The 22201-nt window shown below is 40.9% G+C and overlaps 1 protein-coding gene across 1 annotated transcript in view; it reads left to right on the forward strand.

The window, feature by feature from the left end:
• The window catches only part of C6H3orf20 (chromosome 6 C3orf20 homolog), a 79167-nt gene that overhangs the window by 25564 nt on the left and 31402 nt on the right, over nt 1-22201 (forward strand). Inside the window, exons 7-11 of the mRNA XM_044255213.1 lie at nt 1204-1353; nt 2120-2240; nt 8384-8515; nt 12825-12939; nt 14278-14530. Coding sequence (XP_044111148.1) covers nt 1204-1353; nt 2120-2240; nt 8384-8515; nt 12825-12939; nt 14278-14530 — 771 coding nt within the window. The remainder of the gene's footprint in view (nt 1-1203; nt 1354-2119; nt 2241-8383; nt 8516-12824; nt 12940-14277; nt 14531-22201) is intronic.

Genomic DNA, 22201 nt, shown 5'->3' on the forward strand with positions numbered 1-22201 from the left:
TTTAAATATTTCATCCCAGTGCCTTCCGGCCTCCATGGTTTCTGATAAGAAATTGTCCATATCTTCATTAAGTATCCCACATACATGATGAGTCTCTTTTCTCTTGCTGCTTTCAAGATTCTTAGTCTTTGTCTTTTGGCAGTTTGATAATAATGTGTCTCAGCATGGCTTTCTTTGCATTTATTCTCCTTCCAGTTTGTTAAACTTCTTGAGTGTGTACAGTCATGTCTTTCATCAAATTTGTGGCACTTTTAATCATTATTTCTTCCAAATATTCTTTCTTCCCCTCTTCTCTCTCTCTTCTGTCCTTCTGAGATTCATGTTATGGATATATTTGTATGCTTAATGGTCTGCCATGGATCTCTTAGGCTCCATTAACTCTTCTTCATTCTTTTTTCTTTGTGCTCCTCAGGCTGGTTAACTCTACTGATCCATCTTCAAGTTCACTGACACTTCTGCTCCAATATGCTGCTAAACCCCATCTAGTGATTTTTTTTCATTCCAGTTATTGTACTATTCAGCTTTAGAATTTCCATTTGTTACTGTTTATGATTCCTATCTGTTTATTTTTTCCCCCATTAGTGGGGGAAGCATTTGAAAGCAGTTGAGCCCCGGTGCCAACCACTAAAATTCTTTTGGGGTACTATTGAAATTCCTGCCATAGCTGTCCACATCATATTCCTTTAGGCTGAGACCAGTGCTTCTTGGGGTCGCCTTAGTAGGAAATGAGCAAGGAGATGTTGCCTCCTCTCCTAGACCGATCATAAGGGGAGGCAGTCTGACAACATTAGAAAGATACTTCATATTTCAGGTACAGGTTCTGCTACTTCCCTGTTCTGTCGTGTGGGATGATCATTTCTTTGCACCTTGGATTCCTCATCCTACAGATCCAACTTGCCCTGATTTGCCCGAGACTTTCCTGGCTTTAGCTGAAATTCCCACATCCCAGGAGGCTCTATCATCTGTAAAATGGAGATAATACTACCTACCATAGGGTGGTTGTGACAAATGGAAAGAAGATACAGGAAGGCACATGGGGCATGGTTGTGCTCCATAATTATTTAGTTGTTACTTATGCAAAGTGCAGGGAGGGTCTTTGAAGACTGAGAATGATGCACCAAATAACTACCAATTTGACATGAGATCTGGAGCACCTGAGAGCAGAACCTGGAGAGTTTTCTGTTCTCCTTGACTATCTGCCAGCTATCCCTCTGGAAACATCGCCATGTGTCAGATCCCCACGTGCTGCAAAGGAAGAACCATCACCTGCCTCTTTAATGATACACCTAGCTTCTTTCTGGCTCTGCTCAATGCTGAAGGACAGGGCTGTGTTCAGTACAACATGAAGGCCCGGTAAGTGGTTTGGGGGAATCCTGGCCCCATGGAAGTGTTTCTGGAGGTTACAGAGGAACACACTGAGGTGGTGGTCTACAGGAAAAGGAGGGGCCATCAGTGTCCAGAGGCCTGGGAAGGCCGTGAGGCAGGGCTAAATTGGGACCTGCATGGACATAGGTATGTTGAGGGCTGACCTTTGCTTGCTAGATCCATGTCATAGCAAAAGAGAAGTGCACCTCCTCAAGTCCTGCTCCACTTGTACCCCCAGAGCACTAAGGTCTGGATTGTTGGCTTGATTCATGGAAGAATTAGTGGAGAAGAGTGTTTTATACCAGAAGTGAGTAAAGGAGAAGCCATGGGTACAACTTCCATGGGGGTTTTTAAGAGAGGCACATATTCTTGTCAGTCAAAAGTCAATATCATAAAGAACTGTTTTCAGAAGGAATGACTTATTCTTCTGCTATAGATGTTCCCATTGCCATTTTGGTGCCTGAGATCTTATACACCCAGGCTTTTGGGCACATATCTCATTTCTTCTCTTTTGGGTTTGGCCTGAGCCTCTATTATCTCTCTCAAACCTACCCTTTCTGACTGACATTCATATAGCATCAACAGATGAAGAGGTGTCAAACCGTATTAGGCAGAGGAAGTGAGGCTGCCCACTGGCTGTCAGGGTTCTTCTAGTCTAGGACAGAGTCTCGGAGCCCTGCCTGCCTATAGTCTGTGGTGATGAGGCTTCCTTCAGGGGCTTGACATCAACTTCTCACTGCTATATTTCTTCTAGTTGCCCATACGTCTTGGTCTTGGATGAAGAAGGTGGGACTGCCAATGACTACAAAGGCTACGTAGTTCACAAATGGAGCTGGACTTCTAAGACAGAGACTTTGCTTTCCCTGGAATATAAGGTGGGCATGAACAGCACAGGTGGGGTGGCTTCAGCAACCTTTCTTGGGCTTTCCATCATTTAGAGTCAGAGTGCTACCTGTAAGACAAATGCCTTACCCTCAGGAGCTTTATAATCTCTTTCAAAGGTTCCTCAGTTGATGAGTAGTGGTTGGGAGCTGGCTGAGGTAAATTTTTCACCAGCCTACAGCAACTGTTGGTTGCTGTACTGAATCTTTCTAGTAATATCTGTCCTATCTTGTTCTTATTGTTAATATTACTACATTTTGATGGTTTAAATACCCCTCACTTTATGAAGGAATCATTATAGTAGTTGATAGATTTGTTTTTAATGCCTATACTTGGAAATAAGAATAGTTAGTAATTCTATGCTGGTCTGCCCAGTTTCTTTTATATCTTTACTATGTCATGAAATAAAAAACCTACAAGTCAAAGGTGGCTTATGGACAAATCTTTTTTTATTATTCATTTGATTGTTCAGACAGCCATTCATCAAAGATTAAATAATAAATTAATAAAATTTATTTTATTAAGTAAAATAAATTAGAGTGGAATTACTATTATTAAATAATAATGATAAATTTATTAATAAAGTAACTAAATGTGCTTGTAACTTATTTAAGGCAGAATTTCTCACCCTTGGCAGAAATGACATTTTAGGATGGATAATTCTTTGCTATAACTATGCATTGTAGGATATTTATCAGCAGCCCACCAGATACCAGTAGTATTACCTCCCCAAGCTATGACAGCTAAAAATATCCTCAGCCATTGTCAGATGTCTCTGGAGGGAGTATTTGCCCTTGATTGAGAATCACTGATCTAGAGGGTAGAAAGATAAGTAAACCCTCCAAGGAACCCCAAAGTCCAGGAGATTAATAAGAATACAAGATAGAGAAGAAAAGGGCAATGAGAGAGAGACAAATTCATAGGTTTGGGATTCAGAGGAAGATCACAGAACACAGAATATACTCAAGGTGGCTTGATATTAAGAGCCCCAGTGTAAGTGTTATGGATAGAAGTACTCTTGAAGTGTGTGGCAGGGCTCAGGTGCCCTACCCCTGATCGTCTGTCTCATACCCATCATCCTCTGCATTGGCCACTGGATTTTCATCCTTATATCCTAATTACTATAGATCAGACCTCTGCTCAGAAACATTCAATATCTTGAACATTTCTTACCCTTCCTATCCCTTGACCTGAAATGTGCCCCCTCCTCTCTCTGTCAAACCAAATTTACCCTCCTTCACAGCCCAGCTCATGCTTCTTCTCCATCATGGCACTGCAGTCCACATCCATTTCTCTTTTCTCACAGTACCCACATTCTGGGTTAGTCATATGATAATTAACCATGCTCTGGTTGCATATCAGAATCCTATGGAACCTTAAAAAATGAAGATCCCCAGGCACAGCCTCAGAGACATTCTGATTCAGGTGGTCTGTTATAAGTGTTAGATTTCTGTAGTTTTCACAAATATTTCTGATGCTTGGCCATGTCAGAGATTGTCAGTCTAGGAGTGTATTGAGTTATTATCTTAATATTAAGCTTTTTTGTAGCTCTATGAAAAGTTTACAGTCCATGACAATTATAAATTGGTTGCAGACAGGCACCACATATTGTGTATCAGTGTGACTTAATGGACAGAATGGAATGAGAGCCTGAGAAGCCTTGTGCCAGCTAGCCAGACTCTGGCTATGAAGCTTTGTGAAAATCACTAAGCTCCTCTGAGTCTGGGTAGTCTAATCAATGCAGAGTACCACACCAGCCCTGCCTCACACTGCTTTTGTGGGAACTAAATAAAATAATGGCAGGGAAGTTGCTTTGACATCACTAAAGTGTTTTGACAATATAGATCAGTTCGTTGTTTTATCCCCTGGAGCTACATACAGAGAAATGCACAATAGGGCTGGTGCAGTCAGGAGAGGCCAGGAAGACAAAGTGACCCTTGAGTTGCAACAGCAGCATGTGTGCATGTGATTCATATGGATAGAAGGGGGAAGGGAAAGCATTCTGGGTAGAAGGAATAGCATCTTTTAAGGCTTAGAGTTAGGACTTAGTGTGGCAGCTTTAAAAGTCCACAGGTGCTTCTTGTGAAAGAAAAGGGGCAGAAGGTGTATATGCTGTGGGGTGGAGCTAAGAGGTGTTGGATGTCAGGCTGAGGAAATTGCTTGCTGTTTTGTAGGCTGAAGCAGCCAGTTTGTTTTCACCCAAATACTAACATTTCCAGTGTTCTTCATTCCTCTCCGAAAATCCAAGTTTTTCTCCAGTATTCTTTCTCTTCAGTATGAAGAAGTTCCTTTAATCATTTCTTGAAATACAGATCTGCTGACAACAAATTATGTTTGCTTTCATGTTAAAAATGTCTTTAGGAAAGGATATCTTTGCTGGGCATGGAATTCTGGGTTGACTGGGTTTTTTTCCCTTTCTTACAGCAATTTCTACTGTGTATGTCCTCCAAAGTTTACAATGAGAATTCTGTAGTTATTCAAATCATTGTTAATTTTTTTTAGCTGCTTTCTAGATTTCCTCTTTAATCTGATTTTCTAAGTTTGACTATGGTATGTCTGGGTATGGTTGTCTTTGTTCTGTTTGGGATTTCTTGAGCTTCTTGAATTTGTAAATTTTTGTCCTTCACTGAATTTGGAAGGACTTGTGTCATTGTTTTAGGGGAAAATGTGCTCAATCTCTCTCCTTTTCCCCTGAGACTCCAATTACATGTATTTTAGAGATTTTAATATTGTCCCAAAGGTCTCTGAGACTCTGTTAATTCATTCTTTCTTCTTTTTTAAAAAATTTTTTGAGCGAGAGAGAGAGAGTACAGCCAGGGGGAGGGACAGAAGGAGAGAGAGAGAGAGAGAAAGAAAAAAAAATTTTTTTTTAAGGCTACCTTGTGTGGATGTTCAAGTTGACATTGCCTCTTTAAAAAAAAAAAAAGATTTATTTATTTAAGAGAGAGAGAGAGTAGGAGCAGTGGGGGGATCTCAAGCAGACTCCCTGCTGAATATGGAGCCCATCACAGGGCTTGATCTGACGGTCTTGAGATCATGATCTGAGTGGAAATCAGGAGTCACTCCTTAACCTACCAAGCCACCCAGGCACCCCCAGAGAGAATCTGAAGCAGGCTCCATGCTCATTGTGGAACCCCATATGGGGCTTGATCTTACAACCCAAGATCATGACCTGGGCCAATATCAAGAGTTGGATGCTTAACCAACTAAGCCACCCAGGCACTCCAACTCTGTTCTTTTGTTCTCAAATTGGATGATTTCTATGGATCTAAGTCTCAAGTGCACTGACTTTATTCTGATATCTTCATTCTGCTGTTATGCTAATCCTGTGGATCTTTAAAATTTCATATATGTATTTTCAAGTCTAGGATTTCCATTTAGTTTTTTCTTTATATTTTCTATTTTCTCTACTGAGATTGTCTATTTTTTATTTATTACAAATATATTTTCCTTGGCTTCATTGAATACAGCTAAATTAGCTACTTTAAAGTTCTTTTCAATTTCAACATCTGGGACATACCACACATTTATCTGTTACCTTGAGAATAGCTCACACTTCACTGGTTCTTTACATGTTGAGTAATTTTAGATCATTGACATTGTGTATGTTGTCTGAGGATCTGTGGATTGTGGAGTCTGAATTTTGGTATATTTCTATGAAAGGTGTTAACATTTTTATTTTAGCAGACAGTGATCTTGGTCAGACTCACACCACAAACTCTGTTTTACCTGCAGGAGGCAAGAGTTCACATCTCAGTTCAGTTTTTCTGTTTCCCTATAAGTAAGCTGTCTTGAGTCTTCCCTGCTTATGCATGATTCAGGGATTAGCCAGGGATATGGATGGTTTATTCATAGAATTTGGGCCTCTATTTTTTTGGCAACATCCCTTCTGGAATTTTATCCTTACTTTTCTGTGATTGTAGTTTCCACAGGTTCAGTCTTTCCCTGGGCCAGGAAGATAGTGGTGTTTTGGCCATGACTGTGGCTTGCCTTCAGGCTAAATCTATAAAGTAGAAATTCATCCTATGCTGGCCCTTTCTTTTAAGTTTTGATTCTTCAAAATTTTCCCACTTTTGTTTATTCTTCAGAGTCTTTGGGATGTTGTTTTATTGTATTTGTGTCAAGTTCTGTGGTTGGGTTAACCTGGTAGGAACTGACTCAGCTATATTGGAAGTACAACCAGCTGGTTAGTTTCTAAGTTGAGGCCTGCCATGTTTGGGTCAGCTGTGTGTAGAAAGTTGACTAGAAAGGGAAAAATCAGTGGATGGGCTAGTACAAAGACTAGTTATGGAGATACTAGTCAGACCTGACATGATGAAGGGTAGCAGCAACATTTCTTAAAGGAACCATTTCAGTAGAAGGAGTCAGTGGCATTCAATTATCAGCTGTAGGGGCTAAATAAGAGGAGAGAGGAGTATAGATGACCACAATGGAGTATGTGTCTGTGTGGAAAAAGAAGTTTCTGAGAGAGTCAGAAATCAATGTAGTTTTAGATGTGCTGATTGGGCTCAGTGGCTTCTGTGATATAATCCTCTCTTAGGGTGAGAGATTAGGGATGATGGATATATGTGATGAATTGGCTCATGAATTCCCAAGAAGATGAGTAGTGGATGACCTTGTAGAGCACCCATATTTGGGGCGTGGGGGAGAGGAAGAGAAACCACCCAGGGAGTTGGCATAATAAAAAACAGTTGTACTGTGTTAAGCCCTCTGCATGTTTTATCCCATGAAATCTGCTCAGTGCCTTAGGAAAAAACTTGTGTTACAGCCCCCAGGTTCAGAAAAGCTAACCAACTTGCCTTAAATTCCTCCACTGGTAAGTAGCAACACTGGTATTTGAAACTTGTCAAACTGTAGCACTTGAGCTCTCAGCCACAGCTCTATTCTACACTCCATAGAAGAAGAACAGGAGAAGGTAGGGTTTTTCCTTAAGTGGGAGTGATCAACAAGTTTGAGTATGTCAAGACACTTGGCAAGAAGACTGCCATGGATCAGATGTTTTCCAGATGCTGGAGAGTGCTAGCACACGGACTGCAGAGTATGAGGAAGGGACTCAGTGGTGCGGAAACTGAAAGTAGACCTTGGGGCCAATAAGTGGAATAGCAGAAGGAAATGGAAGGACCAAAATAAAGAGTATTTCCTTACTACAGAGGAGTCTGGGGCGCACATAGGTCAGGGACACTGAAGACGGAATAGCAGCAGGTGGGGCTATAGATTCCTAGCCCCTTGGGTAGGGTCACTGTGCACACATAACTCTCTGCACATGTGAACCATCCAGGGACCCCATGGGATTGCACTGCTGCATCCTGACAATATCTGCTCATGTGTTTTATGGACCTATGTGGCATGTGAAGCCACTTCCATAATCTTTATCTTGTTTGAACCTAATACTAGCCTTTCATCTCTTCCTGTTGAGGAATTTGAGCTTCAGAGAAGCTGGCTTGCTAACAGAGTCTGAACTCGAACTTACTTCTAGAACACAAAATTTTCAGTAAGGAGTGATTTGCTGGAAAGGCAGCTCATCCTCCCTCTTTCCAAAAAGGAAAGTCTCCCTTTTTGGAAGTGACTTTTTAAAAAAGCTCCTTTGGCTCCTCAGGGGAAGAGTAGTGACATATTTGGGGATTGAGGGGAGGGGACTGAGCATGTGTGGCTCAGCCCCTGCTGGGTTTGCCTTTGTCAACTGCCCATGCACCCACAGAGTGCACTCTGGTGCCTCCTGCCATGTTGTCAGCTTCCCAAGGCAGCTCTGCATACTCTAGAGCAAGGCTCATAGTCAGACCTGGTGCCTGGGTGCACATGTCTGACTCATAGAGAGTGTAGGCTTATGAACCAACTTGCATCGCCATCTAGTTCTGCTAGAACCAAAGCTGATTTACCTCCAGACACTTATGTCTCTTTCATAGTTGGTTCTAAGCTTGGGCTGGAAAGGGAAGGAGCAGGGATGGGAAGGCATCAGTTACTTTTTCTGTCAGTCCCCAAAGAAAGACTGGAATTCTTTCTTCTCCATGAAAGCTAAATTCCAACTGAAAAGATCTTACAGCTTTCTTGGCCCCAACCCAAGAGGAGTTTGTGCTTTGTGGTGGAAGACTGGATAATAGAAACAGAGATTCCCTAAGTACCGTTTCTTCTTCTGCAGGTGAATGAGCAAATGAAGCTGACGGTGCTAAGCCAGGACTCCATCACGGTCACCTTCACCTCCCTAAATGAAAGAATAACACTCTCCGTTTCAGCCAACAACTGTCCCCATGGGGTAGCACATGAAAAACGGGTAAGTCAAAGCAGACCAGGTCCCCAGGCCTGACCCCAGCCTGTCTCACTGTGGGCTGCCAGTCCATATCTCAATGCCTGTGCTCCTCCTATCCCTCTATCCCTTATCCCTCTGCATGGGGCAGGGCCCTATCTCTTTCTCTGACTAATGAGTGAACTGCTATTCATCATTCACTGTCTGATGTTAGCACCGCCTTCTCTGTGAAACTTCTATCAGTTAGGAGTCTTTCAGTTGTAATAGCATCCAAAACAGATTAGCTAACATGGAGAGAAACAATATTGGCTCAGCAAACTGAAAAGTCTGTTGGTAGGCAGCTTTAGGCATGACTGGATCCAGACTCTCAAATGACTCCATCAGCTCTTCCCGTCCCTTGGCTCCTGCTTTCCTCTTTGTTGGCTTCACTCTCAGGGAGTTTCTCTTCTTATGGTGACAAGATGGTCGTGAGCATCTCTGGGCTCACGACCATCTACCAGCTTTGTTCTTCCTAGGAGAAAAAGGACTTCTCTTTCCTAAGTGCCCAAGTAGACGTGGCAACACCAACATTGCTGCCTCTGCCTGAAGCAGCCCGCATGACCAGGAGCACATGTTGCTCTCACAGGCCAGGCTCAAGTAGCATGTCCATCCTGAAAGCCAAAGGGTGTGATCAGCCCCAGCTATACCACCTGGCAGGAACATCATGGTGCTGTTACCAGAACAGGGAGAGATGATACTGGAAAGAGTAACTACCAATGTGTGTTGATGACCCTCTCCACCACTCCCTTTCCCATCCCTAGGAGAGTCTGCCTCTCCCTCTGCTCCGCCCTCCCAACCATGACTCATCTCTATTCTAGCACTCCTTTATTTATAAACCCATTTTTTCTACCAGATTGAGAATTCCCTATGATTCCTACTAATGTCTGTTTACCCAAGGCTTCAGCACAGAACTGCTTCAGATTAAGTACTTACTAAATGTTTGTTGGTGGGTAAGAAAATGATGGAGACTGGAAGCCCAGGTCTTCTATTCACTGGGTCTTGTTACTGTGTGTCTGATCCTGAGTCAGCATCATGGAGATAGATGGAGAGGATGGAGGGCACATGGTCCCCAGTTCCTGAGGGGTTTCTGGTCTTGCTGAGAACACTTGACATATACCATGAGACTGGTGTAAACAAGGGTTCATTGAAGGAGCAGGCCATTTTCATTGCAAACAGGGTGCTTTGCTGGGATTAGTTCACTGTGGAAGGTTCTTGGAACAGGGGCAGAAGACACCTCCTAGTTTCCGCCGGCCCAATCCCAGTTTATACCTGCCAGCCTGGAGCAATTATTAATAACATCCTCTTTCACTCTCAAAAGTGTCTTGGTTTGGAAGCTCATTTATATGGTCATCCACAGGGCAGTTCACCCTCCCCATTTTCCTATCTAGGGCTGAGCAAGTCTTCCCCCTCCCTCCCCAGTGTGCTGCAGGGATATTTGCCAGCAGCATGCCACAGGCTCATAGACTCGCAGAGCTGACAGAGCCCATTAGGAACAGCCAGCCCAGTGTTCTCACTTTACATGGGGACATGGAGGCAGTCATTTGTTAGGGACCCATGCTATATGAACAAGATACAGAGAACACCTGTGTTTCTCTCAGAGGAGAGGATTGCACCTGTTTTCCCACTGCCTTTTCATTTGAGCAGCATTTCAACTTTATTAATTCATTAAATAATTCAATAAATGTTGATTAGCACTTGCAGTGTGCCAAGTTGGTGGTTGAGATGTAGAAATGGAAGAAATCTCACTCCCTCTAGTCTAGAATATTTTCTGTCTAATGGAAGGGGGTAAATCATCAACACCAGTTGTAATCCAACTGGATTGGTACAATGCGCCAGGGAGAGGGGCACCATGGGAGCCACTGGGGTACCAGGAGAGGGTCTTCATTAAAGGGACCGCATAGGAGCACCCAGGAAACTCAGATGCCTGTGATTTCAGACTGCACTGATTACTTCAAGAGCAAAAGAACCCCAAGTTTTGACTCTATTTGGGCTAAGATGATGATCGTGCTTTTTGGTGAGTCCACCCTGCCCATTTGGTTCCATGCCATTACTCTAAAAATCGCTGTTATAGGGGCGCCTGGGTGGCTCAGTGGGTTAAGCCGCTGCCTTCGGCTCAGGTCATGATCTCGGGGTCCTGGGATCGAGTCCTGCATCGGGCTCTTTGCTCGGCAGGGAGCCTGCATCCCTCTCTCTCTCTGCCTGCCTCTCCATCTGCTTGTGATTTCTCTCTGTCAAATAAATTTTAAAAAAAAAAATCGCTGTTATATGACTAAGCACGCCTGATGTATAAGGTCCTGTGTCTATATTTCTTAAAAACCTTTTAGAATGTGTTAAAAAAAGTGAGCTTAATTTTCTTACCAAAGGCAGTAGTTATTAGAGAATTGTTCTTTCCCATAAAATGGTAGTAATGCTTCGTTTTCCTAACAGCCTTTTATCTGGTAATCACTGGAGCCTGGACCACAGCTAAGAACCAGGATGTAAGCAATTAAAGACACCCATGAACAACCAAGAGAGACTCTCTGCCCATGTACCAAACATTACCTCTGGGCCTAGGAAAGCCCCTTTATAATTCAAGTTTTATTTTATCTTACCTGAATCCAATCTTAGAAGAGAGAACTAGAAGTCCAGGGCTGTGTCGTCTAATGTGGTAGCCACAAGTCACAAGTGGTTACTGGAGACATGCAATGTGACAAGTCCAAATGGAGATCAGCCATAAGAGAAAATATGCATAGCATTTCAAAAACTTAACATGAAAAGAAAATGTATAATTTCTCTCGAGAAATTTTTTGAGTTTGAGTATGTGTTAAAACAGCCACTTTTTTGATATATTAGGTTAGATAAATATGTTTCTAGAGTTAACTTCACCTTTAAGAACTTTTTTATGTGGCTACAGGAACGTTTACAACCACACGTATAGCTTGCATTTTATTTCTAGTGGACTGTGCAGGACTAGAAGGGGACATCTTCATCAGCAAAACTCACAGAGGCATTTTGACAGTGTGAGAGAAAGCTGGAAGGTTATTTAAAGGGACATCACAACTCAAAAAGTGTAACTGTCTTGGACATTAAACATAGGGCTAAGCAGACCAGTACATTAAAACAGCTTCTGGAAACAGTGCTGGGTTCTAGTCAGTAGTCGCTGATGCTGACCCAGAAGACTGACTTGCCTTAGAAGTGTCAAGGTCATAACCCCTTCTGTTTGAGAACAGATTTCAGACTAGATAAACAACAGCAAATGAGGAACTACCAGATTTATTATAGGGAACACAATTTCCAAATGTTGACTTTACCTGCCAGGTTAAACATCTTGGAATACTTTTACACGAAATCTGGAGGCCCAGAAAATTGTCTCATGTTCGGTTCTTGGACTTCCTGAGCTGCAAGGGGCCCCGGGGAAAATTTGCTGACTGTGCAGGCTGGCCCAGGCTAGGAAGAGCCCATAGAGCCTTAGGCTGGTCTCTTCCATTTCTGGGTCTCAGTGTCCCCATCTGTACGTGTAAGGAGGCGGCTTCCACACTCTCCTGCTTGGGACTTTTGTAGTCCGGTCAACTTCTCCCTAGGTCTGTGTGTTTGGGTTAGGTATTGTTCATCAGCAAAATCCATGGCAGTCTAGAAAAGCTGACCTCCTCCCACTAACTTTCCGTCACTGATACGCTTGTTAAATGGCTTCCCCAGACACGCATCACCTTGAAAGGAGCCACCTATCAGAGCGACAGGCAGAACAGCAGCCCCAGCTTTTATGGCCCTGCAGCCAGGCTCCTCACTAAATATTTCTATCAAGCAGCACTTTATGAGAGTGAGGCAACACCTCAATTTAAATGTTTTTTTGTTTGTTTGTTTGTTTTTTGTTTTTTTTTTTTTGTTTTTTTTTAGCCCAGAGCATCACCTCAAATCCTTTATGGAAGCAGGCTAGGTATAAATTACAAATAAATAAATAAAATTAGCCTAGAAGCAGCAGCTGGGGCCAAAGACCAGAAGGATGGTTGAGGCTTTGCTATTAATTGAGGGCATCCTTTATAGAAGTCCTGCCTGTAGGGTAAAGAAGGACATGTAGAGTGACCATCAGTCTTCAGAAAATCTGTCCACTGTCCACCCCATTCTCTCTACCTGAGGCTTCAATTCCACAGAAATTGGACCGATATGCAGGAATTCATGGAGCAGAGGGGGAGAGAGGTGTGTCCCAGCAGAGAGGACAGCACCTCCTCCAAACAAGAGCAAAGCCTAGTTGTTGGTGGGCTGGGCTAATAGCTCCTGGTGGGGAGGCAACAATGCTTTCTCCTCCTTGGCCTTTCTCCAGCTGCTGACCCGCATGGATGACAAAATATTTAAGATGAACCGGGCTCTGGCAGAGATCAAGAAGCGGTTTCAAAAGACAGTGTCACAGTTTATGAATTCTGTCTTGCTGGCAGCAGGTAAGGGGCAGAAAGGTGGGAGATGCCTATCCGATAACTTCCTAAATCTTGAGTCACCTCCACTGCTGAGAACAACTTTTTACCACTCAGGGAGGTGGGGAGGCAGGGTGACTTCCTCACTGATAGAGGTGGGGGACAAAGCTTGGGCCACTGAAGCAGATACTTGCTCAGGGCCATGTTGCAAGTAATGGTGGCCTTAGCCATTTTCAGTTTCTGAGCACCATCCTGTGTGTCCTCAATGTTTCCCTGGCTGTTTTATTTTCCTGGGCCTCCTGTCATTGTTCTGTAACTCTCTCTGACCCACTTCCAACTGGTTCACCTTTTGGTACTCTCTCCTGTATTGTCAATCAGCCGTTTGCAGACCCTGTTCCTCTCCTTGCAGACCATCTCAGCAGAAAAGAAACAAGCAGCCAGCTCAGCAAGCTGTCCCTGTTAGGCTACAGGGCACCCTCAGGGCCAGCATGGTGACCCCAGGACCCCTCCCATATCTAGGCTGTCCTGCTGATGGGCCTGGGGACAAAGGAAGAGTGACTTCCATTCTATGCCACCCCCTGGTGGGTTACCAGGGAACTGTTCTTGAAGGAGTTTCTCTCATCCCTAAAGACTCAGTTCAGCTGTATCCCTCCTCCAGAAAGCCTTCTCTGATTTCCCCAGCAGAATGAGTCTTATATTCCTCTGGGTTCCCACAGCACATGCAAAATGTACTTTAATTATAAATCTTACTACCTAGCATTGTGAATATTTCTTTGTTTGCCCAACCCTCCTGTACCCCAACTTGGAGTTCTCAGAGGCAGGGAACCCTGTTTGGGTCATCTATATATTCCCAGCATCCAAGGAATGTTTTGTAGGTGAATGAAGGAATGAAGATCCCAGGCCTCAGAAGTTTTCAAGTCTAGTAGGGAACTAAAACAAGAATACAAATAAATACAACAAAGAAAGTAGATGAAAATGACTTAAATCCAGAGATATAGGGAACAGCATTCTCAGGAAAGAGAACAGTATGGATGCATTGTGTACCCAGCCTCTATGAGTGCAATGGAGGACGCAGAGCTGAATGAAACACAGACTTCTTGGTGGAAGAGGGATCTCAGTTGGGTCTTGACGAATGAATAGAAACAAGATTGATTTGTTCCTACATTCAGCCAGCATTTACTGAGCCACTAACTGTACTAGGGTTGAAGCTCTGTGCCAGAGAGTAGAGGGGAGGCAGCCCAGCCAGAGAACATGCAAGGGTGGAGGAGTGGCGTGGAAGATGAGCTGAAGGAAGGGCTACTGATATATAGAGCAGGACGGGAAAGGTTGGGCCATGAGGGAGAGTGACATGTCTTCTGTTAACAGGGCTGTTCACCATAGAATACCCGGTTAAGGAAGAGGCAGAAATCAGTCGAGCCAAGGTAAAATCGAGTCCCTATCTTGAGCGGAGCATCAAGCCAATTTCATACCCGGGAGAAGCCGTTTTATTACGATCTCAGTCAGCCCGACCTGAATCCTCAACTGGAGAGTCTTTGAGGGAAGAGCATGGGTCTGCTTCTATAAGCCCCACTCGGAGGAAAAGCATCAGGATCCAAGCCAAAGCCGTGGTCACACCCAGGTGGGCTTGGGCCAACATTTCTTCTGGCCTCCCTGTGTCAGGCATGGTGATGGGCAGTAGTCTCACAATGGGGAACAAAAGAGATGAGGCCCCTTTCTCTGGGTGCTGAAATGTTAGGGGCAGGAGAAGATAGACGATAAACATATGACTGAATGAAGTAATTTTAGATAGTGATAAGGTCTAGGAATTAAGTAAATCAGGGTCATAGGTTAAAGCAGAAGTTGGCAAAGTAGGGCCATTCACCAAATCTGGCTCCACTGCCTGCCTGCCTTTTTATGAGTTTTTACCTTTTGAAATGCTGGGGGGGGGAGGGAGATCAAAATAAGATTAATGACATGCACAATGATAAAAAAAACTTAAATGTTAAGATCCATAAGTAAGGTGTTATTGGAATAGCCATGCCCACTCATTTACATATTGTCCATATCTGCTTTCCTGCTAAGGCAGTAATGTTGAATAATTATGACTGAGACCATCTGGCCTGCAAAAACTAGAATATTTACTATCTGGGCCTGTATAGAAAATGTTGACTAATGCCAGGGGTGGGAAGTGACTGGGAAATGGGGTGGGATGTGCTAAAGGACATAGCCAGGCCAGGAAGGCATTTCTGAAGAGGTGGTATTTATATGGGGACCCAGGGTGAGAGATGAGAAATAGGCAGCCACAGAAAAGGATGGGGAAGGAACAGCAGGCAAAGGGTAGAGCAAACAGAGACCTGCGACAAGAATATACCACCATGCTGGAATGTGTGAGGGGGAAGAAAGACCAGCGCAGAGCATGGTGATGAAGAGGGGGCAGGGCTGTGAACTGAAGATAGAGAAGTAGACAGGAGCCAGATCAGGTGGCCTTGTTAGTATTGTAGGAAACCATCCCATAACTTTAAAACAGGAAGCAGTATCATCTGACTCATGGTGTTTTTTAACTTAAAAAAATATTTTTTTTCTATTTTAATTTTATATAATATTAATTATATACATTTTAATATTAAATTAAAATGCTGGGGAGGAAAGCATTTTGAGGAGCTCCTTAAAGTATTTTAATATAATATTAGTAGAATATTTCTATATAAAAATACAGGAAAATGAACAAATCCTAAGCATATAGCTCAATACATATCATGAAGAGAACACACCTTATAACCAAACCAAGGAATAGGACATTACCAGGTCCTTAGAAGTGTGCTCTTGTCCTTGCCCTTCCAAGCCTTCCTCCTGAAAGGGAAGAGTTCTAGCTTCATACGTTAGTGGGTTTTTTAAAAACTTGACTGAAATGGAACTATTCAGTATGTGTTCTTTGGCATCTAGCCTCTTTTGCTCAACATTATAATTGTGAGTTGCAGTAGTTTGCTTATTCTCGTTGCTGTGTGGTAACCTATTACTTGAATACATTATGAATTATGTCTCCTAATGTTAATGGATATTTTTGGGTTGTTTACAGTTTTGGTAATGATAAACGTTGCTAGTGTTAGCATATGTCCTTATTTATGGCTGGTATATGCCTGGGTGTGCAATGGCTGTCCTAGAGTAGGTACATGTCTCACTTGTAGTAGGGCCTGGCCATTTTCAATGTGGCCATGTTCTTGGGTGGTGGTAACAAGTTCGACTCCAACCAGCAGCAGTGAGAGGTCCAGTTACTCCACATCTTCACTATGCTTGATGTTGCCAGTCATTTTAATTATAGCCATTCTGCAATGATGATATGGGCTTTCATTTGTATTTCCTTGGTGACTGTAGAGGTTGAGTACCTTTTGTTTGCTCATTGACCATATTGGATATTCTCTTTTGTAAATGGCCTGTTTACCTCTCTCATCTATTTTTCTACTGGTCATTTGCCTTTTCTTGATTTATATTTTGAAGTTATTTGTATGTTTTGGGTACAAGACTTTTCTCGGTTTTACGTGCTGCAAATGATCTTACACTTACTCTGATAATGATGTCTATTGAGGAAGAGAAGCTGGCAAACATAAGGTCCAATTTTTAATATTTTCTTTATAATTAGCTTTTTATATCTTATTCAAGAACTTTCCCTATTCAGAGATGATGACAATATTCAATGAAGTAACTTTTTTAGTAACCTTTTTAACTTTTACATTATATTTATCCTCCACCTGGAAATTTCTATGGTGATAGAAATAGGAACCAAGTTTTAATTTTTTTCCATATATAGTATATATATATATATATGTGTGTGTGTGTGTGTGTATAGATAAATAAATATATGGATATAGATATAGATATATAATATACAAATATTCCAATGTATATAAAAGATTATAATTTCCCCCAATGTTTTTTGGTGCAAATTCTATAAAAAAATTAAGGGGCTCTATGTGTATAAATCAGGGGACATTTTCTGGATTCCCTATTTTGCTTCCTATTTGTCCAATCTTTTACCAATACCAAACTATCTAACTAAGTATTACAGCTTTATAGTAAGTATTGATATACAGGAGACTAAGTACTCAAACTTTGTTGTTCTAAATTTTTTTTGCTATTTTTCACCCTTTACATTTCCATATAATTTTATAATCACCTTGTCAGTTTAAAAGATGTATCTTATGGCAAGATTTCGTTTCTTTTGATGGCTGCATAGTATTCCATTCCATTTGCGACAACATGGATGGAACTAGAGCGTATCATGCTTAGCGAAATAAGTCAAGCGGAGAAAGACAACTATCATATGATCTCCCTAATATGAGGGAGTGGTGATGCAACATGGGGGCTTAAGTGGGTAGGAAAAGAATCCATGAAACAAGATGGGATAGGGAGGGAGACAAACCATAAGTGACTCTTAATCTCATGAAACAAACTGTGGGTTGCTGGGGGGAGGGGGGTTGGGAGAAGGGGGGTAGGGTTATGGACATTGGGGAGGGTATGTGCTTTGGGGTAAATTGGAAGGGGAGATGAACCATGAGAGACTATGGACTCTGAAAAACAATCTGAGGGGTTTGAAGTGGTGGGGGGGTGGGAGGTTGGGGTACCAGGTGGTGGGTATTATAGAGGGCACAGCTTGCATGGAGCACTGGGTGTGGTGAAAAAATAATGAATACTGTTTTTCTGAAAATAAATAAATTGGAAAAAAAAAGATGTATCTTATGATTTCAAATAGATTGCTAATGTCTTTGTAATAGAGTATTTCAATCCAGGAACATGGTATATCTTTTTAAAATTAAAATATAATGTATTATTTGTTTTAGGTCTGTGATTCATCAGTCTTACACAATTCACAGCACTCACCATAGCACATACCCTCCCCAATGTCCATCACACAGCCATCCCATCCCTCCCACCCCCCTCCATTCCAGCAACCCTCAGTTTGTTTCCTGAGATTAAGAGTCTCTTATGGCTTGTCTCCCTCTCTGGTTTGTCATGTTTCATTTTTCCCCTCCCTTCACCTATGATCCTCTGTCTTGTTTCTCAAATTCCTATCAGACCTACATGATATATCTTTTTATTTATTTATTTATGTCTTCTCTAATCTCTCTGTAGTTTGTAATTTTCAACACAGAGTCTTTCATTAGGTTTATTTTAGGGTATTTAATAGTTTTTGTTGCTATTATAAATTATGCTATTTTTTTAATTTTTAAAGATTTATTTATTTTGAGAGAGAGAGAGAGAGAGAGCATAACGCCAGGGGAGAGGTAGAGGGAAAGGGACAGAAATCCTCAAGCAGATTCCCCACCAAGCATGGAGTCTGGTGTGGGGCTTGATGCCAGGACCTCAAGATCATGACCTGAGCCAAAATCAAGAGTTGGACACTCAACTGACTGAGCCTCCCTGGTGGCTCTATAAATTATGTTTTTTAATTTAATTTTTCTATTTGTTGCTGCTTACAGAAAGGCAGTTGATTATATCTCAATTTAAATTTACTTTTAATTTACTTCCAGTAAACTTTACTCTTTTTGGTGTAAAAGTCTATGAGTTTTGGTAAATGCATAGAGCTGTGTAACCACCACCATAGCCAAGACACAGAATGGTTCCATCACCTCCCACTGCCCACCCCATACTCCTTCATGTGGCACCCTTCCATAGTCAAACTCTTCACTCACCCTTAGTCTTCAGCAACTACTGACCTGTTCTTTGTAGCTATAGTTTTGCGTTTTCTAAAATGTCATAATTGGAATTATAGTCTAGTTTCTTTCACTTAGTATAATGCATGCAAGATTTATCCATGTTGTGGCACATATCAACATTTCATTTATTCTTATTGCTGTGTAGTATTATCTTTCAGGGGGCTTAAACACTATCCCCACATTCAGAGATTTACCAGAACTCATGGGATTCAGCATATAGTTGCATGAATGTGTGAGGTTTATTATAATGAAAGGATATGTGATATCCCCTTTTATTTCTGATAGTAATTTGGGTCTTCTGTTTTATGTTGGTCAGTCTGGCTATAGTTTCATCAATTTTATTAATCTTTTCAAAGAATCAGCTTTTAGTTTCATTGATTTTTGTCTATTGTTATTCTGTTTTCAATTCCATTATTTCTGCCATCTATTTTTTTAAATTTATTTTTTATTTATTTTTGGCATAACAGTATTCATTATTTTTTCACCACATCCAGTGTTCCATGCCCTCTATAATACCCACCACCTGGTACCCCAACCTCCCACCCACCCGTCAATTCAAACCCCTCAGATTGTTTTTTAGAGTCCATAGTCTCTCATGGTTCACCTCCCCTTCCAACTTCCCCCAACTCCCTTCTCCTCTCTAACTCCCCATGTCCTCCATGCTATTTGTTATGCTCCACAAATAAGTGAAACCATATGATAATTGACTCTCTCTGCTTCTCTGCCATCCATTTTTATCTTCTTTTTGCTTGTTTTGTGTACAAATTGCTTTTTACTAGTTTCTAAATTGTAAGCTTGGATTATTAATGAGGCCCTATTTCCTAATATGTATTTAATTATGTGAACTTCCTTTTAAGTATATTTTGCCTGAGTTTTATAAATTTTGAAATGATGGATTTTAATTTTTATTCCATTTAAAGTATTTCCTAATTTCCCTGTGATTTCATCTTTGGCTCATAGGTTATTTAGAATCCAATCTCTAATTTCCAAATGTTTGAGGATTTTCTAAGTATCTTTTTGTTATTTATTTTTAGTTTATTTCTGATATAGTCTGAGAAAATATTTTATATGATTTGTATTCTTTTAAATTTGCTAAGGTTTGTTTTATGACCCAGAATGTGGTCTATCTTGGTAAATGTTACATGTGCACTTGAAAAAAAAATGTATTCTGCTCTTGATGGGTGGAGTCTAAAGCAAATCAACAGAGTATCATTGACAAGTGTCAGTGAGGTCCAGTGATAGTGTTGTTTAATTCCTCTGTTTCCTTGCTAATTTTCTATCTTCTTGTTCTGTTGGTTACTGAGAATAGAGTGTTGATGTCTCCAAGTATGATTGTGGTTAGTTTATTTTACCTAAGTTTCTTAAAATATGTATGGCTGTTGAAAGCAAAAATTATAACATTTTTGAGGTGTATAGATATATGTCTTCAATATATTCAAATTTTATCCTATTTTTACTTCAAGAATCTTGGAGCCATATTGTTAAGTATAACACATCTGGCTCTTTTATTATTATGTAATTTCCTCTTGATACCTGGTAATTTTTCTTTTCTGAAGTCCACTCTGTATAATAATAATACACTCACTTCAGATTTCTTTTGACTAGTATTTGCTTGGCAAAACTTTTCCATTCTGTTACTTTTAATCTATCTGTATCATTATATTTAAAGTATGTGTTTTATAAATAGCATATAGTTAGGTCTTATATTTTTATCCAATATAACACTCTTTTAATTGGTGTATTTAGACCATTTACACTTATTATAATTATTGATATAGTTAAATTTAAGTCTACTATTTCATTATTTTTCTGCTTATATCTTGTTTTTGTCTTTTGGTTTTGCTTTGTTTTGTTTTTGCTCCTCTCTTCTCTCCTGCCTTCTTTTGAACTGCTTGAATATTTTTAATATTCCATTTTGATTTGACTATTGACTTTTTAGTATTTTAATTTTTCTTTTAGTGTTTACTTTAGGATTTACATTCTACATGCCTTACCTTAAAAAGCCTATTTAAGTTTAATATTGTCACCACTTTAAAGGAAATGTAGTCATCTTACAACCATCTATTATGTCTCTTTGTTCTCCCCCCACTGTAGTATGGTTGTCAAATGTATTACATCTACATATATTGAAACCCCTTAACAATTTTACAATCTTTGCTTTCAACAGTCATAAACTTTAAAGAACTTAAGAAAAATAGTTTATTATATTTACTCAGATATTTATATTTAGCCTCCATGTATTTGAGTTCTTTTTTTTTTTTCAATTTATTTCTTTTCAGAAAAACAGTATTCATTATTTTTTCACCACACCCAGTGCTCCATGCAAGCCGTGCCCTCTATAATACCCACCACCTGGTACCCTAACCTCCCATCCCCCCTGCCACTTCAAACCCCTCAGATTGTTTTTCAGAGTCCATAGTCTCTCATGGTTCACCTCCCCTTCCAATTTACTCAAATTCTCTTCTCCTCTCGAACGCCCCTTGTCCTCCATGCTATTTGTTATGCTCCACAAATAAGTGAAACCATATGATAATTGACTCTCTCTGCTTGACTGATTTCACTCAGCATAATCTCTTCCAGTCCCGTCCATGTTGCTACAAAAGTTGAGTATTCATCCTTTCTGATGGAGGCATAATACTCCATAGTGCATATGGACCACATCTTCCTTATCCATTCATCCGTTGAAGGGCATCTTGGTTCTTTCCATAGTTTGGTGACCATGGCCATTGCTGCTATAAACATTGGGGTACAGATGGCCCTTCTTTTCACGACATCTGTGTCTTTGGGGTAAATATCCAGGAGTGCAATTGCAGGGTCATAGGGAAGTTCTATTTTTAATTTCTTGAGGAATCTCCACACTGTTCTTCAAAGAGGCTGCACCAACTTGCATTCCCACCAACAGTGTAAGAGGGTTCCCCTTTCTCCACATCCTCTCCAACACATGTTGTTTCCTCTTTTGTTAATTTTGGCCATTCTAACTGGTGTAAGGTGATATCTCAATGTGGTTTTAATTTGAATCTCCCTGATGGCTAATGATGATGAACATTTTTTCATGTGTCTGATAGCCATTTGTATGTCTTGATTGGAGAAGTGTCTGTTTATATCTTCTGCCCATTTTTTGATGTGTTTGCCTGTTTCATGTGTGTTGAGTTTGAGGAGTTCATTATAGATCCTGGATATCAACCTTTTGTCTGTACTGTCATTTGCAAATATCTTCTCCCATTCCGTGGGTTGCCTCTTTGTTTTGTTGACTGTTTCCTTTGCTGTGCAGAAGCTTTTGATTTTGATGAAGTCCCAAAAGTTTATTTTCACTTTTGTTTCCTTTGCCTTTGGAGACGTATCTTGAAAGAAGTTGCTGTGGCTGATATTGAAGAGATTACTGCCTATGTTGTCCTCTAGGATTCTGATGGATTCCTGTCTCACGTTGAGGTCTTTTATCCATTTTGAGTTTATCTTTGTGTACGGTGTAAGAGAATGGTCGAGTTTCATTCTTCTACATATAGCTGTCCAGTTTTCCCAGCACCATTTATTGAAGAGACTGTCTTTTTTCCACTGTATATTTTTTCCTGTTTTGTCAAAGATTAACTGACCATAGAGTT

Source organism: Neovison vison, chromosome 6 (genome assembly GCF_020171115.1).
Source record: "Neovison vison isolate M4711 chromosome 6, ASM_NN_V1, whole genome shotgun sequence".
In the NCBI taxonomy this organism is placed as follows: Eukaryota; Metazoa; Chordata; class Mammalia; order Carnivora; family Mustelidae; genus Neogale; species Neogale vison.